Genomic DNA, 23,560 nt, shown 5'->3' on the forward strand with positions numbered 1-23,560 from the left:
GTTATATTTTATAATTCTAAAACATAAAACTAATTGAACAGAAATGCCAGAGTTGGAAATAACTCGTGTATGCTTTTAGTTTTGATTTTAAGCGAGGTACATGTATGACATGGTGATATGATGATACGTGCCATTTATGTACTTTCACCTATAACCCATAAATGAATTATGTAAACAAACTAAGAATGATTAATCCACAGATATCTACAATATTATTCAAATATTATTGAAATATTAAATACACTACCTGTGTTCCTTTGATAAATTGAGTCATTTTTCTATACAATAGCTGGTGGAGTCTTTAAAATTATCTAAGGATTGATAAGATAGTTATGATGAGGATATTTCTACTCAAATTGAAGGATTGCCAAGAAATTGGGCAAGGAATTTACATGGAAATTTATCTTTGCAGAAAGTTATTAGAACGTGAACCTTGCCAACACATGGAGCAGTTGGTGTACATAAGGGAGAGGACCTGAGAGAGAAAGAAACATGTTAACTTCCTTGCTCCTGGATGTGGGCATCATTGGCACTTATTGCCCATTCCTAATCATCTCAGAACTGAATATTAAGTTAGAAATCAATTATATTGTACATACCGGGAATTATACATAGGCCAAAATAGGTAAGAATATCAGGTTTCCCTCCCATAAGAACTTTTAGTAAACCAGATAGATTTCTGCTGTAATACTATGGGTTCATAGAAATTATTGTTTACTCTGGCTTTTAATTTTATATTTATTATACCCTGGTCAGATTTGAAGTTGTATTAGGATTAATGGTCTAATTCTCTAGATTCAAAATCAGTAGTTTAGCTCTTTTGCTACTGACTCCCAATAATTAGAAAAAGGCATGACATATGTATATACGATAGATTGCAAGAACTATTGTGGGGTGTGTCCAAAACAAGATGGTGTAAGTTTACGATGAGTAGGAGGTTTAGAAGGGAGCAGTGGGAGAAGTTTTTATTTACACAGAGTGGTTGATATCTAGAACGTGCTGCTGGAGGCTGATATAAGCACTTAAATAGCCAAGGCATATAAGGCTACAGACTCAATGCAGGCAAATGGGATTAGTGTAGGTAAATACCCTGGCCAATATTGACAAGGGGGGAGCAAAAGATCCATTTCTATACTGTGTTACTCTACCTCTGTAACAGACATGGAACTTAGATCTACTAGATGGTGACCTGTTTTTGGCCTGTAACATATATGCAACTATGTGATAACTCATTGCAATACATAGTTATAAAAAAGCTTTTAAGAGATTTACAAGATTTGAAGTATCGGCCGTGCATTTGGATTATTGTTAACATTTCCAAATTCTCTACAGGTGTGCGTTAGTTACACTGCTGATATTCATTTTCTGGTGTTTCTTTTACAAGTGTTTTCTCTGTGAGTTAGTAGGTGAGCCAAATGATGAAGCTGTATAATGTACACGCCAATAGGATGTGTCATTCATTTTATTATAATTGCACGGAACTCATTGACTGAGTGAATCAAGGGCAACCTTAGAGGCACAACAGTTTCAGTTAACACATTTCATACTCTCCATAGTAATCTTCCCATTGGGTTCTGCACAGATGCAACAACTGCTTCTGTAATCTTCAAGGCTTTCAAACTACTGACTTATGTGTAACAAGATATTTACCAATGTCAAATGTTCAAAGATTCATTTATTACCAAAGCGTGTATCCCTTTACGACTCTGAGATTTGTCTTCTCCAGATAGCCACGAAAAAAAGAAAGAACGTGAAAGTCATTCAGAGAAAAACATCAACCTTCCTCCCCCCTCCCCCAACCCTGTATAAAAAAGAATGGCATCCTGATCACAAATACACAAAACCCGACACAAACTCCCCAACTTTGGGAAACGTCCGCTCCACATCGAATCTATCTGTGTCCTCTGGTCCTAGACTCCCCCACTATAGGAAACATCCTCTCCACATTAATTCTATCTGAACACTAACAGAACACCAATTCCCAAACGTCCTCCCCTTGCACAACAAAACGGAACAGGAACATCAATCCCTAAACAAAACAGAACACTAACAGAACACCAATTCCCAAACGCCCTCCCCTTCCACAACAAAACGGAAAAGGAACAGTCAATTAAAAAAGCACTGAATATAAAAACAGTAAGTCTGAAAAAAAGTCCACTGTCTATAAACGCAATAATCCAATCCATATACGCTGAACCACAATCCCACCCTTCAATGGTGTTGTGATCCTCCTCGGTCTTTCTGCAGCCCTTTTCCCTTCGCCAAACAACGTGTTCTCCGACCTATTGCCTTTTGACTTTTCCCTGGCAGTGCCAAGTCCATGCAAAGCATAATTTCAAGTTTTAATCATATGTTCCCTTGGAATTTTCCTGATGCTTTACATCATCTTGCACATATTTTATGAATTCTTCTCTACCTCCTCCGCTCATCTTTTTTAATAATCAATTGCTAAAATAACATCAGAATATATAACTTATGTTAATTCTGTGAGTGCAAATGCAGTTAACCCTCACTTTTAAGTACATCATCATCTAAAGACTATATTTTACATTAATCCACTGTATAAATCGTCCTGGATGATGGGAAAAAATTAAAATATCTTAAGTTCTTGAAGTAGAATTCATCAATGAGATTATATTTGAAGTGCTGAAGGTCTGCATTATGCATTTGGTTTCATCTTGGCTAATGTTTAATTTACACATTTTAATCTTTTTAATGTGAATGGGGTTTTAGGTGTGGATGTGTGGTGGACGGATGGAGGACATTCCTTGCTCCAGAGTAGGGCACATCTACAGAAAGTACGTTCCCTACTCCTTTCCAGGTGGAGGTGGCTTGCCTAGAGTAAGTGATTTCTCTTTACATTACATTATTTTTGATTTTTAACATTCTTTCCTAAAGACAGCCCATATGTGTGATGGATTAACGTCAAATTGATATTTTGATTATCAATTGATTAAATATATTGGTAAGCTTGCTTAATATTTTGGAAGAAGATAGAAATCCAGTACAAAATAAAAGGTAATTTCCCAGTGTCAGAAGGTTCAAATAATTAAAGATTGAAGATAATTAAAGATAATTAAAATAATTAAAGTACCTTTCATCAGGTTGAAGGATCTCAACCCAAAATGTCAACTGTTTCCTTCCACAGTTGCTGCCTGACCTGCTAAATTCTTCCAAGCTATCCTTTATTTTCAGTCCAGTATTGTTGAATATCAGCATGAAGTATAACTAGGTCTGGCATAGGGAAGAGTATATATCTGTAAGACAGAATGTGATGAAAGTTAGGTAAAGTTAGGGATGTCAGCAAGGGAATTTTAAATTTGAAATGTGTGGCTTCATTAACAAAATTTGAAAAGCATGGGTTTAAGAGAAAATTTAGCAAAAGTTCTTAAAAGGACAAAACACAAGAGATTCTGCAGATGCTCGAAATCCAGAGTAACACACAAAGTGCTGGAAAAATCTAGCAGTAAGGTAGGAGAGGAATAAACAGCCAACATTTTGGGCTGAGACGCTTCATCAGAACTCAATCTGTTGAAGGACTCAGTCATAGGACTGCTTAATTTTCTCCATAGACGTTGCCTGACTGAGTTCCTCCAGCATTTTGTGTGGTGCTCTTAAAATAATAAATTTTTATGCAAAAGGTGGTATGCATGTGGACATTTTTTTCCATAAACAATCTGTTTTTTGTTAAATAATACATAGATCCTAGTATGAGATTATAACATAGGAAGTACACCAGGAGTTGATTCACAGCCCTTGAGTCGATTTTGCTTTGACTGATCTGGTATCTAATATCCTGCCTCATTCCTCTGTTAGTCAAATTTGAATCTTAGCCTTGACTATACAACCTCGAAAATTTTCAGCTGTTTTAATGAAAATGTTTATGGAATTTAAATAGGAGAGTGAAGTCAACTTGTTAAAATGAGAGGAATATTTAATGGACTTCATCTCCACTTCAGTGCTGAAACAAAATGATCCCATAATGTGAGTATATCATGCCAGGAATGTGGGGAAAATAGGATCTGAGAAAAGAAAAGCTGTTGGCTTTACTCGCATCAAAAACATTTATTGTTGCTGTTACACATTTCACTATCAGTTTTATTACCTTGCCTAACTTTATTACTTTATCTTATAATTTATAGTGAATTTACAGGTTGGAACATATTATTAAAACAGTAAAATGCACAGTCTTGCTATTGAAACAAAAGATGGGCATAAATTGCAGCCTCCTATTATTTGTCCTGAAAGCAAACTACTAATAACAAATCATTCTACTTTCTGCCAATACATAAAAAAATAGCAACTATAGATATTTTTTGTTTATCTTATTTTCAACCAGATCAGTAAGAGCACGTTGAATCAGAAGGAAGCATCCTACTTGTCATCAGAATCTTGTGGTTTAACACCGTAGATCACTGCTTTGCATGAAGGAGGTGTGGTAGAATAAGCCATGCAAAGCCATTGACTTATCCCCAGCGAGTCATACATAAGTCTTCATGGTAGCATAGCGGTTAGCACAGCACTTTACAGGTCAGGTGACCAGGGTTCAATTCCTGCTGCTGCCTGTAAGAGTTTTGTGTGTTCTCTCCATAACTGTGTGTGTTTCCTCCGGATGCCCTGGTTCCCAGGTGTACCGGTTGGTAGGATAACTGGTCATTGTAAATTGTCCCATGATTAGACGAGGATAAAATAGGGGGATTTCTGGGCAGCATAGCTTGAAGGGCCTATTCCGCAGCATATCTCAATAAATAAATAAACAAATAAATAAATAGTCCACTTGTATAAGTTTGGGGTGCAGTGGAAATATGGTTAAATGGGTGGTGTAGGCATCCTGTAACTGGGTTATTGACTATGGAAAATTTGTCTGAATGACACAATGGCTCTTGACAAATTTAAATTCAGTTGATTAAGTAAATTTAAAGTAAATTATAAAACCATTAGTTTATCTCTAAAAGCCCTTCAGATTTACTAATGATCACCTGATAAGGAATTTTCCATTGTTACTTAATATGGCTCGTGTGTGATTTCTGATTGCAAGAGTCCAGTAATCCATTTAAAGGAACAGTTTGCAAAAGACAGAAATTGCTGAGCTTTCCAGTAATATTGACATGATGTGATTGATTTAAATATGAAGTTGTGTTCTTGATGTGAACTGCAAAATCCAATTTCCCTTATCATGCCACTAGAATTATAGATCCTGTGAAAATGTGAAGTATTGAGTACATGCTGTGTAATTGAGAGAATTAAACAATGAATTTAACAGTGTACAAGTCTTCCTCCAAGGCATTTACAGTATTAAATGTTATCCAGTATAGTTGTGTAAAATGTACCCAATAGGAAAAAGAGGGCAATTGGATGTCTGCGACTAGTGTTGATCTCTTTGGTGCTGGGACCTAGAGCTGGTTTGTAATATTTTGTAACAAATGATTCGGCTGTGGGTGTCCAGAGACGTGATCAATAAGCTTGCAGGTGATATAAATATTGGTGGATTTGTGCCAGTGGGGAGGGTAGTCTTGGGACACAGGATGTCATCATTGAGTTGGTGAAATAACAAATGTTTTGCCCTGATAAATGTAAGGTAATACATTTTGGGAGCATTGATATAACTTAAAAATTTGGTACTAAAGCCGAATTTGTTGATTAACTTTAAAAACTATAGTGAGCCAAATGGCCTACTTCTGATTCAAAAGTTCCTTGGATTTTCTAAGCTGCCAATAAAATCAGGCAAATTTGAGAGTTTTTGGGATAAATCTGCAATATTTAGAAATAATAGTCCTTGAACTCCGAACATTTCCCAATTCAAAGCAATAAAAATTCTGGAACTGAAAAAGGTGCTGGAAATCCTTTCTTTTCTTTTTAAATCTTTTTATTAATTTTTAAACAAACATAAATGAAACATCAATACAGAGAGTTTGAGAGTACATAGTTAATAGTTTAAATAAACATTCAATTAGATGATAATCAATATATAATAACCTCCCAAACTCATAGTAATTACGAACAAAAGAAGTAAAAAAAAAACCCTAAAAAAAGAGAAAGAAAAACTAACCAACATGGGCCATTGCATTATGTCAAATATATACAGTAGTATATAATTCCGTACCTCCATCCAAATAATTAAGGATAATAAAAGTGAGGTTTAGGAAAAGAGAATTTAACTCGTATGAAAATGTTGAATAAATGGTCTCCAAGTTTCTCCAAATTTAACTGAAGGATCAGAGACAACACTTCTAATTTTTTCTAAGCTCAAACAGGAGATAGTTTGAGAAAACCGCTGAAATATAGTTGGAGGATTAATTTCTTTCCAATTCAATAGAATAGATCTTCTAGCCATTAATGTAACAAATGCAATCATCCATCGAGCTGAGGGGGATAAATGACTATTAGCCGCCATTGGTAAACCAAAAATTGCAGTGATAGGATGCGGTTGGAAATTGATATTCAGAACTGTTGAAATAATACCGAAAATTTCTTTCCAGTAATTTTGCAAACAAGGGCAAGACATGTGGGTCAATGAAGCAACTTCAGAATGACATCTGTCACAGGTTGGATTAACATAAGAATAAAATCGAGCAAGTTTATCCTTAGACATATGAGCTCGATGTACAACCTTAAATTGTATTAGGGCATGTTTAGCACAAATAGAAGAAGAATTGACTAACTGTAAAATTTTCTCCCACTGCTCAGTGGGTATAAGACAATGAAGTTCTTTTTCCCATTCCTTCTTAATTTTTTCTGATACTTCTGGCTGTATTCTCATGATCATATTATAAATGGTGGCTACTAAACCCTTCTGACAAGGATTCAGAGCTAAAATTTTTTCCATAATGTCTGATGGACATAATTTCAGAAAAGACTGAACTCATTATTCAAAAAATTTCTAACTTGCAAATATCAAAAAAAAATGAGTTTTAGGTAAATTATATTTATTAGATAGCTGTTCAAAGGACATAAAACTATTGTCTAAAAATAGATCACAAAAACATGTTATACCTTTTGTTTTCCATAAAACAAAGGCTTGATCCATAAAAGAGGGCCGAAAAAGAAAGTTAGATATTATAGGGCTTGATAAGATAAACTTATTCAAGCCAAAAAATTTACGAAATTGAAACCATATTCGCAATGTAAGTTTAACTATAGGATTAGTTATTTGTTTATTCAATTTAGATAAAGAAAAAGGAAGTGAAAACCTTAAACTTGAAAACAATGAAAAGTCTTGTACAGATTTACATTCCAAATTTACCCATTGTGGGCAAGCTGCTATAGTCGATTCTTGTGTCCAAAATATTAAATATCGTATATTAACTGCCCAATAGTAAAATCTCAGGTTTGGCAAAGCCAAACCACCCTCCTTCTTAGGCTTCTGTAAATATTTTTTGCTTAGTCTAGGATTTTTATTCTGCCACGGATAGGAAGATATTTTGGAGTCAATAATATCAAAAAAAGATTTAGGAAAAAAATTGGTAATGCTTGAAATAAATATAAGAATACCATCATCTTAATAGCATTAACTTGACCAACCAATGACAAAGATAATGGAGGCCACCTGGTAGCAAGTTGCTTAATTTGGTCAATTTAGGGTAAAAAATTAACTTTAAATAAATCTTTGTTTTTTGGTCATTTTAATACCCAAATAAGTAAAATAATCTGTAACAACTTTAAATGGTAAATGTTTATTAATTGGAACTTGCACGTTTAATGGAAATAATTCGCTCTTATTAAAATTCAATTTGTAACCGGAAAAGTTACTAAACTGAGCAAGCAAGGACGAAATAGCAGGAATAGATCTCTCAGGGTCAGATATGTATAGTAACAAATCATCAGCATATAATGATAACTTATACGTCCCTTCCCCATGAGTAATACCCAAAATATTAGGTGATTCACGAATGGCTATAGCTAAAGGTCCCAAAACAATGTCAAATAATAAAAGACTTAAAGGACAGCCTTGCCTTGTACCACGGAATAACTGAAAAAAAGGAGATCTTTGATTATTGGTAAAGACTGAAGCCAAGGGTTTATAGTATATTAATTTAATTCATGATATAAATTTTGAACTAAATTTAAAATGCTGCAACGTATTAAATAAATATGGCCATTCAACTCTATCAAGCTGGAAATCCTAAGGTAACAAAGAAAATGACCAGCAGGTCAGACAGTATCTCTGAAAAGAGAAACTGCTGACAGCCTCAGGCATGAAACATTAAATGCTTCTTTCTTTACAGATGCTGCCTGATCTGCTGAGTGTTTTCGTTTCAGAAGCTATGCAAAAATTTTTTTTTTAGCAAATAGACTTTTTGTTAAACAAGCAAATATTTCAGAAGCTGTGTTTGGATTACAGAATTTGAAAAGAGTTGCTGAAGTTTGGATGGATGAATATGCTGAGCACCTCTATCAGCGAAGACCAGAATTCAGACATATCGCTGCTGGTGATGTGAGTCAACAGAAAGAACTGCGGAATTCCCTTAACTGCAAAAGCTTTAAGTGGTTCATGACTGAAGTGGCATGGGATTTGCCAAAGTACTATCCACCCGTAGAACCTCCAGCAGGTGCATGGGGTGAGGTGAGTTAGCTGACATTTGTATATAAAAACAGATATATCTACATTTATCTGAGTGTGTTGGTGAGTAGTTGAAGTATTTGAAATTCCACATCGCCACTTCATTGGTACCTAGTATGTATTCCAATAAATGAAAACGCGACAACAATGACTTCAGCTTACAGTTCTATCGTGGAAACTTTTAGCCTGAACAGATGATAAAGTCAGCAACAACACATCAATATAGCATACTCAGGAAAGAGCAGCTGAGCTGAACTGAACGTGTACAGCTGAAGGGAATTCAAACCTTGGCAAGGAAAGCCACTATAAAACATGCGGTAGGCTGTGAAGTCCATTAGGCAGCAATTGTTAATAGACAAAAGAGAAAATCTGCAGATGCTGGAAATCCAAACAACACACACACAATGTTGGAGGAATTCAGCAGGCATGCAGTGCCTATGGAGAAAAGTACAGTCGATGTTTCGGGCTTCGACCCTTCGGCAGGACTGAAGAAAAAAAATGAGGAGTAGATTTAAGAGGTGAGGGAGGGGAGAGAGAAACACAAGCTGATAGGTGACTGGGAAGTTGATTGGTGAAAGAGATACAGGGCAGGAGAAGGGGGAGTCTGATAGGAGAGAACAGAAGGCCATGGAAGAAAGAAGAGGGAGGAGGAGCAGCAGAGCGAGGCAATGGGCAGACAAGGATATGGTGAGAGAGGGGAAAGGGGATGGGGAATACTGTGGGTGGGGGGGCATTACCAGAAGTTTGAGAAAGAGTGATTTTTCTGGTGGTTCAACTAGTTGGCAGCATGGAATGAGTTAAAACTATTAAGAATTGAAAATAGTTAAAAATAAATTTCAACAATCTTAAAGAGGCAAAATAAAAATAGAAAGCAACAATTAAAAGGAGGTTGGTTACACTGTCACATACCTATGTCAGCATATGACAACCCCAGTCTTGTGAAAAACTCAGACACCAGCAAAAAATACAAAATACAATTTTAACAAATTCTGCTGAAAATTACATCCTGTTTTGAAATTATTACAAAGGCAAATTTTGTAATTTACGTGAAACGTTTTTCGTCAGATTCGCAATGTTGGTACTGGACTGTGTGTGGATAGTAAACATGGGTCATCTGGCACACAGCTGAAACTAGATGTATGTGTCAAAGATAGTAAAGACAGATCATGGTCTCATGAACAGGCGAGTATTTCAACTACTGCTGTTTATAATTCTATTTCTTATTTTCCAATTCCCTTTGCTTCTGCCTGGTAAACCTTTTAATCTTTTGTTTCCTGTAATCTATCTTTCTATTGAAGCTTCACTGTCATTCTGTAGATGGGATTGAACTGCAGGCTGATACTGAGTATAATAGGAGCTACTAAGATTTGCAGGCTGCATTTTTAAATGACATTTTAATGGAAAATATGCCCGTCTCTTGTCTACTTCTGATTACTTGTGCCCTGCCATTTCCACATGGTCCCTTCCCCTTACTCATTCACTTTCACAGGGAATGTAGGTGAAAGCTTTGTATTCACATCAGAAATAATCTGTCATTTTTGGGTGTGCAAGTTACTATGCATCATCACTTTGCAGGCCATGCCATTCAGGGACTTTTGCTAGTATTATAATATTACCTTGTGACTCTACCTGCCATCATAATCTTGTGTTGTGACTGTATGTACTGTGTTTTGTACCTTGGCCTCGGAGGAATGCTGTTTTGTTTAGCTGTATACACATGTATGGTTGAATGTCAATAAAACTTGAACTAATTTTGTAACTATTTCTGAATACTGTATCAGATATTCACATTGGGTTGGCGAGAAGATATTCGTCCTGGAGATACCTTGCACACTACAAAATATTGTTTTGATGCAATTTCACATAACAGCCAAGTAACACTTTTTGATTGTCATGGAATGAAAGGAAACCAATTGTGGAAGTATAAAAAGGTGAGAGAGACAATTTAATAGTAATAGAGAAGGGTTAAACATTAAAATAATATGTATGAGGAAAGAATGCTTTTCCAAATATATCTATCTTCTTCATTTAATTTGATAACTGACACTTAGAGTTACAGTTTATAATTCTTTTCTATTATGTTAAGAATAATTAAGTTTAATGTAAATAAAAGCAGCTGAAAATCAAAAATATAACTGAAGAATTTCAGATGGTTATCTCTAGCCAATATTATATCCATCAAACCTAAATTCAGTACTATAATTCATTACTAGTATAATTCCAAGCAAACTCAACTCCAGACTCTTAGATCTGGGACTCAACACCTCCCTTTGCAAGTGGATCCTTTCCTTCTTGATCAACAGACCACAATCACTAAGGATAGGCAGCAATGATTATCCTCAGCGTTGATGCCCCATAAGGCTGTGCCCACAGCTCCCCACACACTCTTGACTGCATGGCCAGATGTAGCTGGAACTCCATCTACAAGTTTACAGTTGATACCACCATAGTAGCCAAATCTCAAAAAAGATTGGTTGGAATAAAGGAAGAGATTAGAGGGCATTGTGGCATGCTGTCGTGACAACCAACTTTTCTTCAATGTCAGCAAAAAAAAGCCCAAAAGATCTGGTCATCGACTCCAGGGACCATGTTTTATGCTGAGACTGAGATGATTGAAAGTTTCAAGTTCTGAGGAGTGAAGATTACCAATAGCCTATCATGGTCCAACCACATAGCTAGCATAGACGAGAAAACACAACAGCGCTTCTTCGGAGATGTAAGAAATTTGGCACATCTCCTTTGATCCTCCCCAGTTTTTTTTAATCGATGCACCATAGAAAGCACCATGGATCACAGCTCAGAATGGCAGCTACTCTGACCAAAACTGCAAGAAACCAAAGAGAGTTGTTGACACAGCTCAGCGAGCATGCAAAATGCAAATCAGTCTTCCCTCTGTGGACTCTGTCTACACTTAGAACCATAGAATATTACGGCACAGAAACAGGCCTTTTGGACCTTCTTGGCTGTGCCGAACCATTTTTCTGCCTAGTCCCACTGACCTGCACCTGGCCCATATCCCTCCATACACCTCTCATCCATGTACCTGTCCAAGTTTTTCTGAAATGTTAAAAGTGAGCCCGCATTTACCACTTCATCTGGCAACTCATTCCACACTCCCACCACTCTCTGTGTGAGAAGCCCCCCCCAATGTTCCCTTTAAACTTTTTCCCTTCACCCTTAACCCATTGTCCTCTGGTTTTTTTCTCCCCTAGCCTCAGTGGAAAAAGCCTGCTTGCATTCACTCTGTCTATACCCATCATAATTTTATATACTTCTATCAAATCTCCCCTCATTCTTCTACACTCCAGGGAATAAAGTCCTAACATATTCAACCTTTCTCTATAACTCAGTTTCTCAAGTCCTGGCAACATCCTTGTAAACCTTCTCTGCACTCTTTCAACCTTATTAATATCCTTCCTGTAATTCAGTGACCAAGACTGTATACAATACTCCAAATTCGGCCTCACCAATGCATTATACAACTTCACCATAACATTCCAACTCTTATACTCAGTACTTTGATTTATAAAGGCCAGCGTACAAAAAGCTTTCTCTACTACCGTATCTATCTGTGATGCCACTTTTAGGGAATTTTGTATGTGTATTCCCAGATCCCTTTGTTCTACTGCACTCGTCAGTGCCCTACCATTTACAATAGACAATAGGGGCAGAAGTAGACCATTCAGCCCTTCGAGCCTGCACCGCCATTCTATCATGGCTGAGCATCTACTGTCAATACCCAGTTCCTGCCTTGTCCCCATATCCCTTGATTCCCCTATCCATAAGATACCTATCTAGCTCCTTCTTGAAAGCATCCAGAGAATTGGCCTCCACTGCCTTCCGAGGCAGTGCATTCCAGACCCCCACAACTCTCTGGGAGAAGAAGTTTTTCCTTAACTCTGTCCTAAATGACCTACCCCTTATTCTCAAACCATGTCCTCTGGCACTGGACTCTCCCAGCATCTGGAACATATTTCCTGCCTCCAGCTTGTCCAATCCCTTAATAATCTAATAAGTTGCAATCAGATACCCCTCTCAATCTCCTTAATTCCAGTGTGTACAAGCCCAGTCTCTCTAACCTCTCTGCATAAGACAGTCCGGACATCCCAGGAATTAACCTCGTGAATCTACGCTGCACTTCCTCTACAGCCAGGATGTCCTTCCTTAACCCTGGAGACCAAAACTGTACTCAGTACTCCAGGTGTGGTCTCACCAGGGCCCTGTACAAATACAAAAGGATTTCCTTGCTCTTGTACTCAATTCCCTTTGTAATAAAGGCCAACATTCCATTAGCCTTCTTCACTGCCTGCTGCACTTGCTCATTCACCTTCAGTGCTGATGAACAAGGACTCCGAGATCTCTTTGTATTTCTCCCTTACCTAACTCTACACCATTCAGATAATAATCTGCCTTCCTGTTCTTACTCCCAAAGTGGATAACCTCTCACTTATTCACATTAAACGTCATCTGCCAAGTATTTGCCCTTTGTACCTTGTACAAGGTATTTTTATTTAAATCAACCACAATTATACATTTTCCTACATTACACATTTATACAATTATACATTTAGCTTGTATGTTCTACCTTGCTTTTTCCTTCCAAAGTGTAATACTTCTCGCTGGCTCAGTAAAGGAAACAACATAATCAGAGACTCCACCCATACTTGATATTCTTTCTTCTCCCTCCCCCCTACAAATACAAAAGCTTGAAAACACATCGGCAGGCTCAGGACAGTGACTATTGAACATTCTCCTGGCACAATGAAATAGACTCTTGACTTCAGAATTGCCTTGCATCTTTTGGTCTACCTGAACTGCACTTTTCCTGTGCTACCTCAATGCACAGTTGTATTGAAATATCTGTATGGGTGGTATACAATACAAAGTTTTTTCACTGTCCCTTGGTACATATGAAATAATAAAATGTTTTATTAATTTACTAAAGGGACCTGTGCCTGATCAACTCAAAAATTATTTTAAAAGACAGCAGCTCACTCCAGAAAATGTGTAATATATTTGAAGGCAAGACAGGTCAGGACTGTAGAATATTTATATGTTATTTGATGTGACATTTGAAAATTTGTTACACTATAGGAAAGCTTAGAGGTCTTTGGATTATGGAGTGTAATAAATAGATTGCCGCCAGGATCAGTACTTGGTTCTCAGCTGTGTACAAACTGATCCAGTAACTTAAATTTGGGTACCATTAAAGTAACTAAGTTTGGAATTATCATTATGGGTCTTAATATTTTAAGTCTCAAGCATTACATTATGAAGTGGAAGTTGTGTGTTTATAATTACACACAGTGGAGAAGGAGTATTCAGGATGGCACTGAGAACCTCAAGGACAAGGACATGTAACAGGAATACAGGGAGACCCTGAACAGATAGTAGAAGGAACATCCAGCTTATAAACTACCCATCCACAGTCCTTGTCAGCAGTGACCTCTGATGTAATCTGAAATATTGGATCTATATGACTATCCAGTCTTGTTTGCAACAACCTATTAGGTAGGAAAATGTATAGTTGTGGTTGATTTAAATAAAAATAAATTTGGTAAGAAACACTTCTAAAATTCAATTCCATGTAAATAGAGGTCAGGATTATACTAATGCATTTCTCTTTTCAGAAACTGGGAAGCCAGTCTTGCTAGCCCAGGTTTCTTGTAACTGAGCAAAGCCCTGAACAACAGGATTGCTTCAAGTATCTTCATAGAATGATCTGAATGAACCACTACAAACCCAACCCCCAAAATTGCGTAATGTTCAAAAAATCTTTGTCAGCCAGCAAACGACTCCCACAGCATTGCTTATTATTTAACACTTGCTAAGTTCATAAATTTTAAAAATGTAAATGCTTAAAGATGGCAATTTAGTGTCCCTTGCCCACTGCCCTTCTTCCCATTCGCACAATTGCTATATTACACAGGATCTAAACACAATCTGGCTTCTTCCCCCTTTCCTTCCAGTTCTGATGAAGGGTCTTGGTCCAAAACGTTGAACTTTCCATATTCCTTTCCATAGATGCAGCCTGCCCTGCTGAGTCTCTCCAGCATTTTGTCTGTGTTAATCTAAAAGCAATTTGACCATTCAAAATGCCAGGGAATTTTAGCAACATCCTGCTCTGTGTTGGATTCCATGGAGAGTATTGGAATGGAAATGAGAAATGGCCTTTAAGTGCAAGACTTTCACAGAATCCACAGAAAAATCATAGCCTTTCTCCTTCAGTGTTCCATTATTTGAGTTCTATTGAGTCACCTAAAACTGTTGTAATGCCAAACACTGGTTTAAAGGACTTTCTACACTATGTTGAATAGCTGTGCATTAATTATATCTCCTACTGACTCTTGATGGTCCATTTCCATTCTCAATTGTGACACTTCAGTAAGGCAGACATTCTGCCATGAACTGTTGCAAAGACTTTATTTTTTTTAATAAGTAATTTTATAGATTTAACTCTAAGGTTTAACCAAATGGGAATGGCAAAGTTGACTTTAAGAATTGTCTTATTTATAAATAAATTATATCAGCATTTAAATCAGGAGCAAAATCAAGCCTCTTTTCACATGAGCACAGTCCATCACCTAATAGTTTATATCTTACCCTGACTGTAACCTTAATTCCACATTCCACTTTATCCCTTATTTATCATGTTTATATCTACCTTTCACTTAAAAACATTTAATGATTATTCTTCCACCACCCTTTGAAGAAAGTTTCAAGAACACTGGAGTGGAAAATGTCTCATCAAATAGGTAATTTGTTAACATGGACAAATCCTGTATCAAACAGTAGTTTAAGGGATTTCATTAAAGCCTTTTTCATGTTTTGCTTTTGCTTATTGGAAAATTGCAATGTTACATTTTAAGTACATTCAGAATTTCAGATATTGGAGCCAATGTTCATGCATTGAGCACGTTCCAACATTCAGAAAGATCTTGGTTGCAGAACTTCAGCTGTAGTTTCTCTGTCCCATGATACTATCTTAAACAGGATAGAATCGTGAGTCTTTGGAATTGTTTGCCACAGGCTGCTGTGGAGGCCAAGTCTTTATCTATATTAAAGGCAGAGGTTGAAAGATTCTTGCTTAGTCAGGGCATGAAGGGATACAGGGAGAAGCAGGAGATTGGGGCTGAGAGGAAAATTGGATCAGCCATGATGAAATGGCAGAGCAGACTCGATGGGCCAAATGGCCTAATTTTGCACCTATATTAATGTTCTTATGGTCTAAATAAACTGATTAACCAAGAATTCAGAGTACTTAGGAATAGAAAATCCCAAGGGTTTGTACATGGAATGAAATTTCTAATCTGTCCTAATTGACCGGTCCTGAGACTGTGCCCCTTAGTTTTACAGTCTCCAAATCCTCAGAAGGATTTTAAACAGTAAGATTGTCTCTCAACCCTCCAAACTGGAAAATAAAGGCTAGTTTATTTAAATTTCTCCTCATAGGACAGTGCACTAATTTCAGCAATGAGTCTCCTGAGGATAAGTTACATTCTTCCCAAGGCAAGAATGTGCTTCCTTGGCAAATCAAGTTAAAAAAAACCAGCAGAATACCCCAGTACAGTCTCTTTAGAATACTATATAACTGCATTATGGCCTCCTTACCATCTTATTCCAACCCTTTTGCAATTAAGGCTAATTTGGATCCTTAATTACTTGCTGTACACATATTAATTTGTTTTGTGATGAGTACTTAAAAAGTAGCAAATATCCATATATAGTCACAGGAATTTAAATTTGGGAGAATCAACACACACAAAGTGCTGGTGGAACTTCAGCCCGAAACGTCGACAGTGCTTCTTCCTATAGATACTGCCTGGCCTGCTGTGTTCTAGCATTTTGTGTGTGTTGCTTGAATTTCCAGTGTCTGCAGATTTCCTCGTGTTCAATTTGGGAGAATACTGTTTTTTGTTCATTATCCTACCAAAACAAATGATTTCATATTCCTTAGTTTGTAATGCTTTACCAAAATCACTTAAAAGTCTTGATTCCTTTGCAGCCTCATTCCACCCTCTTCACAGCTTGCTTTCCAATACTGCTTTGTATCATCAAACTCGATTCTTTTTCGGCAGATCCTCTGGATGGAAGTGACTCACTTCCAGCATGGTTTTGTGGGTTCTTGGATATTTAATGTGGATACCTGTGGCTAGTCGCTGGGTATCTACTTTTAGCAAAGATTCATTTTTTGTTTATGCATGCTAATTTAAAGTTAATCAGGAAATAATATCATAGTTCCAATCTGCAGCACCACATAACCTGTATGCATAGCTTTGTATTTTACAGAATTGGGGCTCATTCCTTCAGGTGTAGAAAACTGCCCGGTGATTTCACTTTTCACCCTATGCTTTTTCATAATACTGAGATACTGAGAATCCATAATAGGAAAATATTTGCTTGCAAGTCCACAATTTAACACTAAGTGGTGCAGTTTGCTGATGTTTCAATTTTGTCTGTGGTAGGCCACTATCCCTGAACTTGCTTATTCGTTAATACCTTTTTAAAAATGATTTGGATAGCTGACTCTTAATAAGTCTTTCATATTTCAACTTGAAGTATGACTGAACTTCTGTTTTCAGGGAAAAAAACTTCCCTGTTATCTTGTACTTCATCAAAGAGAAACATGCTTCTTTTTCGAATGAATTCTGCTTGATTAAGACAGTTGAAATTCATTTCCCACACACTGTAACTTACCACAGAGAGAAAGTTTAGATTATTTTCTGTTAATATTTAGAATAAGGTTTAGATTACAAAATGTCGAGAGAAATAGCAGGCACCTTAATGCAAGCCAATTTTCCAAAACAAAATTCAGTTCACACACCACAAGTTAAAAAAAAATGTAATAAATGTACAAGTAGATCAGAGATAGCTTATAACAGCAATGTTAACCTTAGAAAATATGTGAAATTACAACTATAGTCACTCTTTGACTTAACAATCGCATTTCTTGCCCTTTTCTCCCTTTAGTTTTAGTGGTCCAGGCTTTCTTGAGAAAGTTTGGTAGGCACACTTATCTTTCAGGAACTCTGGTATTCCAAGACAACTATTCTCAAATGTAGATGTTCTATGCTTCCTGCAAAATTCTCTAAAATGTCAGTTTAGCAGTAGGGCATCCAGTTTCCTGCTATTTTCTAACAGTTCTCTTGGGAAATCAACCTGCTAAATACTTCTGAATTAAAAGGAAATCACTATTATCCTCATCATTATCCTCAAATTTAACTAGGTGCTTTTTGTATGTTTTCAGTGATTTTAAGTAGAGTATTTAAAATAGCTTAAACCAATTTATTTTGAAATTTAGTGACTCCTTTGCTTACTGAAGATCAATGACTAGAATTTCTTGCCAACTCTGAGAAGATTCAAAGGGAGTTCTCAACCCTGTGTAACTACTGGGGAATCTCTGTAAATTGGAATTCTGCTACAGGTCTTCCTACAGAATCTAGCAATGGAGAGATTTGATATTCAAACTTCTGGTTCTGCCAGTATGTTTGAGACACCCATTTTGACAACATTTGATTGAAGTTCTGATTAGACAGAAAGGAAACAGCGAAAACCAGATCTTTTGTATTCTGTGACAGGCAAAGGAGTGAACAGAACATTCAGGGGAAAATACTTTTCAAAACAAATATTGAAATGTCTGTTTCACCCACAGCAAAAACTCTTTGGTTTTTCTATACCTGACTTTACATATATATCTTTTTCTGCCATACCACCACAATCTTCCTCCAGACAACCATTTAGTAGATTGTTTAACTGTTAAGACAATTTGTGCTCAAACATATCCATATGAAACTGTAGTTTTATGAAGTTGTGGATGCAACTAAGTACATCATAGGTATATAAAGTGCCCCTCTGTTGGTTCTGACTGTACTTCTTGCTGCCTTAGTAAATTTTTTGTATGTCTTACCCATGATCACTAGGCTCTGGATTTTATTCTTCCATAGCTTAGAGAAGCTAATTTAAGAAAAAAAAAGTGTAAAGCAGTTTGGCAAGAACAAATCTTATAGATGTGTAATTGCTTTAATGTTGCTGGTACAAAAATAATTTATTCTTATCTTTTGTTTTTTCATCTATTTCCTAGGGCAAGATTTTGTACCATCCAGTCAGTAACAGCTGTATGGACTGCAGTGCAAAAGACAAAATTATTTTTATGAACATCTGTAATCCTTTGTCTCCCACACAACAATGGCTATTTGAAAATATAAATGCAACAGTCTTGGAAAAAGTGAACATCAAAGATTTGTAGTGAATAGAAAACTACTCTATATATAAATTATTCATTTTTTATTACTGATGTTTTTAAGGGTTTTGTAGTGAAATCCAGGTTTTTTTTATAATAATGGCTTTTTGGAAGGTTTAATCTCAGGAAAGAACTGGTACAAGTAGGTATTTATTAATGGTGATATCACATACACACCTGCAGTGAACCAGTGCTTGAATGCTGAAATATTAAAACTTGAGCCAATTTCTAGTGCCTTGCAAGTGAAAAGCAGAGCCTGTGAATTTGACAGTGGTTCAGATCATATTCTGGTAATTAGCTTTCTCATTATTTAGTGATTTAATTTCTGAATTGAGTAAAAACATGTTATTTGGTAAATTCATGCAAGTAGTTACGTAGATTAATTGATATTATTTAAAAGCAAACTATGGGGTGAAAACTAAACTTGATGGCAAATGTTTTCTAAATAGATAAAAAGGCTATTTAATTTTATCAATACAGCATGGTATGCTGTGATTTCAAAAGTCATTTGATAATATACCATAATAGTTTATCCACTATTTAATTTATTTACCCTAACTCCTTGATACTTTTGAAAGAACACTATTGAAATGATATTAAATGTTTTATGGTGCCTACTTGAATATATACTGGGAGAGGACATTCAAATCAAATTCACAATATTGATATCTACATGTAATTATATAATATCAGGACTTCAAATTTATTTAATTCTTTTTACTTCGCACTTTAGCAATTTTTTAACGTTACCAACCTTGATGGTAGAAATGACAATAATTAGAGTGTGTAAGAATCTTTTAAATGCCAGTAACAAAATTTCATTAATCCCAGAGAGATATTGCATAGATGATCTGTTTTAGCCTTTAATGGTTAAGCATGATTTTGCATTTAGTTCAAGATGATACCAATCAGTAATGTAGATAAACATATTGCAGAATGTCAGGGGAAGTGCCATTGGAATAACATATTCAATGAATTAGGGTTAATTATTATCGATAGGATTATGTATATTTTTTTTATTAATTTTTTTAAAAAATATTCCAATTGAGAGCATAAATAATTAATTAAATTATGATTGAATTCAGAACTTCATATACAATTTTTTTTTGTTTCTCCAAGGAAGAAGTACTCTTTTCATAATAAGCAAAAAACAAAGAAAAAATACCATAGAATCTGGAAACCTGAAACAAAAATGGAAAATGCTGGAAATACCCAGAAGATCAGGGTTCATCTGCAGGAAGAGAAACAGCGTCAGGTCTTCAGGCCAGAGACTCTTTGTTAGAACTGATAAAGTTGTGACACGGAGTCTCTAATCTGAAACTTTCTCTTCCAACAGTTGCAGCCTGACCTGTTGAGTAAATCCAACATTTTATGCTACTTGTATAATGTTTTCCCAAATGAAAAGAGTTAACATCAGGTGGTAAAAGATAATTTAAACTTATTATTTCTACTCATACTTGAACGGATGAACCACCTCCTATCATACTTCTCATTCTCCTAACAACGTGGTCTTTTATTTCATTATTCGACACATTTGTAGTCAGAAACGTTGCAATGTTTTCCTACCCCTGATACACTATAAGTAGTTCTTTTTTTATGGTTTGTGCACTGGCTGTTGCTTTTATTGTCAAGAGTTGCACTTATTATTTGCCCCCCAAAGCAACTGAGAAGGTGATGAACCACAGCCATTAATTGTCATAGTATTTTGTGAAGTTTTCCCTACATCACAGTTAGTTAAGGATTTTTGACTCTTAAATTCTGTTTGCTCTTCTAAACTGTTTTTTTGTATGGCACCTGGTTTTGGGGCTCCTTACCAGCAGAATCTGCTTTTTGCAACAGCTGAATCTGGGATAATGGTATTTTAAAAGTTAAATGGTAAACAATTGTGTTCTAATCTTGGCTTGGATAAGTATTTTTGATTTGTATATTGTTCATAAAGATCATTTTTTGTAAGCAGCATGTGAATAAGCTTTTAGTACATTGTGAGGTGGTGGAATGCTTTTCTGAGGAATCAGTCATTTTATGTAATAACGACATGTAAAATTACTGTTTTGTACATATGAAGACCAACTATCTTGTACAGCTATTGAGAGAAAATGTAAATATGGAAAATGTATATTTGATATATTCTGTTTATAAGGGCACTCATAATACATTGTATGGCAAAAAGTTGAAATGTATGTGACTTGACCATTTGCAGCCCAGGGTGACACCTGCACATCCTTCTGTATCTTGGAAATACATCACCTCTTCTATGCTGCGCCTTGTTCAGAAACCACTTGTACTCCTTTGAGAAGACACTTCACATTCAGGACAATGGCGCCATTGAACAAATGGCTTTTACACTTCAAGCTCTAAAGGCTGGACATCCTATTATAGCTACGATGATGGCAAAGAATGTTGGTAAAATCTCATCCTGAAATTTGGTTACTTAAGTGACTTTTGTACATGCCTACTTTAGAAATAATGTGATTATTTAAACAACTAATCAGTTGCAAGTAAATAGTCTGGGTCACGTACTTGGAAGAAATTCACCTGAATATGGAAGAGAAAGCAATGAAAATCATATTAATGTACAGCAATAAAATAATTTGGCAGTTCTTAAAATAAAGTAGAATTTATACTGGTTTACACTCTGGCTGACCTTTGATAATTTGATTATCTTGGGATGAAGTGTGAAGTAAGACAATGTTGGACCATTTCTTTGTTTTAGTTTTTAAAAACATTCTATGTTAAAAATGAAATACCCCATTATGAAAATGAATTGTTGGAAGATTACTGAGGAAATTTTGGTTTAAATTTATTTCTAGGTAAATACTGTAGTTGACAGAAAGGCTGGTGCTTTGTGTTGATCTTAAAATCTTATTGGATATGGATGCTGTGATCTTGACTATGAACATGTTCACAAACTTAAACGTACATTTCCATCAGCTCCAGTGCCTTTTTTTACTATACGATGATACATACCCTATTATCATTGGGAATATATTACCTAAAGCAATGTGGGCGTCCTTTATCACTACAAAGTTCATAAAGATGGCTCATCACCTCACAAAGGCATGAACAACACACACAAGGAAAGGCAGCAATCTCCATATTCCACAGAATTGAAAGAAAATCTTTTACATTAAATTTTATTTTCCTTCTGAAGCAATCTGTTCAAAGTATTTCCATCAGCATAGTTCAAGTTGATTCAGTTATGATAATTTAGAGTAATCTCAATTTATGGAAATTAAGCTCTGTTTTGCAATCCCTTTTTTCTGCCGTTTCCATTAACCTTCCAACACTGATATCGCCTTAGTCCCTAAATAATATTGGAGATTAACCTGAGCCAAACCTGCGATGAGTAATGCCAGATTTAAAAAGTGAGCAAGGCCCATCAGGACTTACTGCTGAGCTTGGGATAATTTGTGTTATTAGGCATTTGGCAAGGGCCAATTAAAAGAAGTATAGTTTACATGGAGCGGCAATTGTATGAGTAGGACAAGATTAGAGTAGGGAACTGAGGCTTTGGCAAGAAAGGGTGCAGACTCTTGAGGTTTCTGTCAAGTTTCCCATTCCAGACCTACCATTGACAAGCCACAATGACCAGTGGTACAGAGTCTGTCTACGTGGCTCAGAAAGGAAGGAAGGGAGAAAAGAGGACAGCAGTACTGATGGGGGAATAGACAGGAGATTCTGTGGACACAAAAGAGAAACCTGGATGACATTTGCCTCGCTGGTGCCAGGGTCTGGGTCATCTCAGATAAGGTCCATGGCATTCTTAAGAGGGAGGGAGAGTAGCCTGAAGTTGTGGTGCACATTGGAACCAATGCCATAGGTAGGAAAAGGAAAGAGGTCCTGAAAAGTGACTATAGGGATCTAGGTAGAAAGCTAAAAAGAAGACCTCAAGGAAAGTAATTTCTGGATTACTACCAGCGAGAGTAAGGAAAGGATAATATGGCAGATGAATATGTGGCTAAAAAATTGGTGTAGGGGGCAGGGTTTCAGATTTGTGAATCTCTTCTGGGGAAGATAAGACTGACACAAAAGGGATGTGTTACACTTGAACTTGAGGGGAACTGATATCCTTGTGGGCTGGTTTGCTCCAGCTGTTGGTAAGGGTTTAAGCTAGAGTGCCGGGGGATGGAACCAGCGTGATAGGCCAGAGGATGAAACCCTGTCCTCTGCACCAGTTCTTCAGCCACATTAATCTGCCATATTATCCTTTCCTTATTCTCACTGGTAATCCAGATGAGGAGAGCAGTAATGATAGGGGATTCAAAAGGCAGATGCAATGTATTGAGGAAGGAGAGGCAGTGGATCTGGCATAAATGCAGTCAGTGGATGCGTTGGAATGTACATGAATATGAGAAGTTTCGGGAATAAGGTCCACTTAGAACATGGATCAGTACATGGAGCTATGACATCATTGTAGCCATTACAAAGACACCCCCCCCCCCCCGTAGCAGCAGAGACACCCAAGGAGCAGACAAAAGCAGGGTTATTCTTATATTCTACTGTAAGCCTACAGACTCTCACAGCTACCTGGACTATTCCTCTTCCCACCCTGGCTCTTGCAAAAAGGCTATCCCCTTCTCACAATTCCTCTGTCTCCGCTGCATTTGCTCTCAGGATGAGGGTTTTCATTCCAGGACGAAGAAGATGTCTTCCTTTTTTAAACAAAGGGGCTTCCCTTCGTCCACCATCAACTCTGCTCTCAAACGCATCTCTCCCATTTCCCGCATATCTGCCCTCACCCCATCCACCCGCCACCCCAC

The 23,560-nt window shown here is 36.6% G+C and overlaps 1 protein-coding gene across 1 annotated transcript in view; it reads left to right on the forward strand.

Moving 5' to 3' along the window:
- LOC132405520 (polypeptide N-acetylgalactosaminyltransferase 10-like) overlaps nt 1-21,476 on the forward strand; it is a 76,980-nt gene extending 55,504 nt beyond the window's left edge. The window contains exons 8-12 of the mRNA XM_059990395.1: nt 2,734-2,841; nt 8,342-8,563; nt 9,626-9,742; nt 10,342-10,491; nt 18,642-21,476. Of these exons, the coding sequence (XP_059846378.1) occupies nt 2,734-2,841; nt 8,342-8,563; nt 9,626-9,742; nt 10,342-10,491; nt 18,642-18,806 (762 nt within the window). The 3' untranslated portion in view covers nt 18,807-21,476. The remainder of the gene's footprint in view (nt 1-2,733; nt 2,842-8,341; nt 8,564-9,625; nt 9,743-10,341; nt 10,492-18,641) is intronic.
- The last annotated feature ends 2,084 nt before the right edge of the window (nt 21,477-23,560 follow it).

The sequence above is a fragment of the Hypanus sabinus genome, chromosome 15 (assembly GCF_030144855.1).
Source record: "Hypanus sabinus isolate sHypSab1 chromosome 15, sHypSab1.hap1, whole genome shotgun sequence".
Lineage (NCBI taxonomy): Eukaryota > Metazoa > Chordata > Chondrichthyes > Myliobatiformes > Dasyatidae > Hypanus > Hypanus sabinus.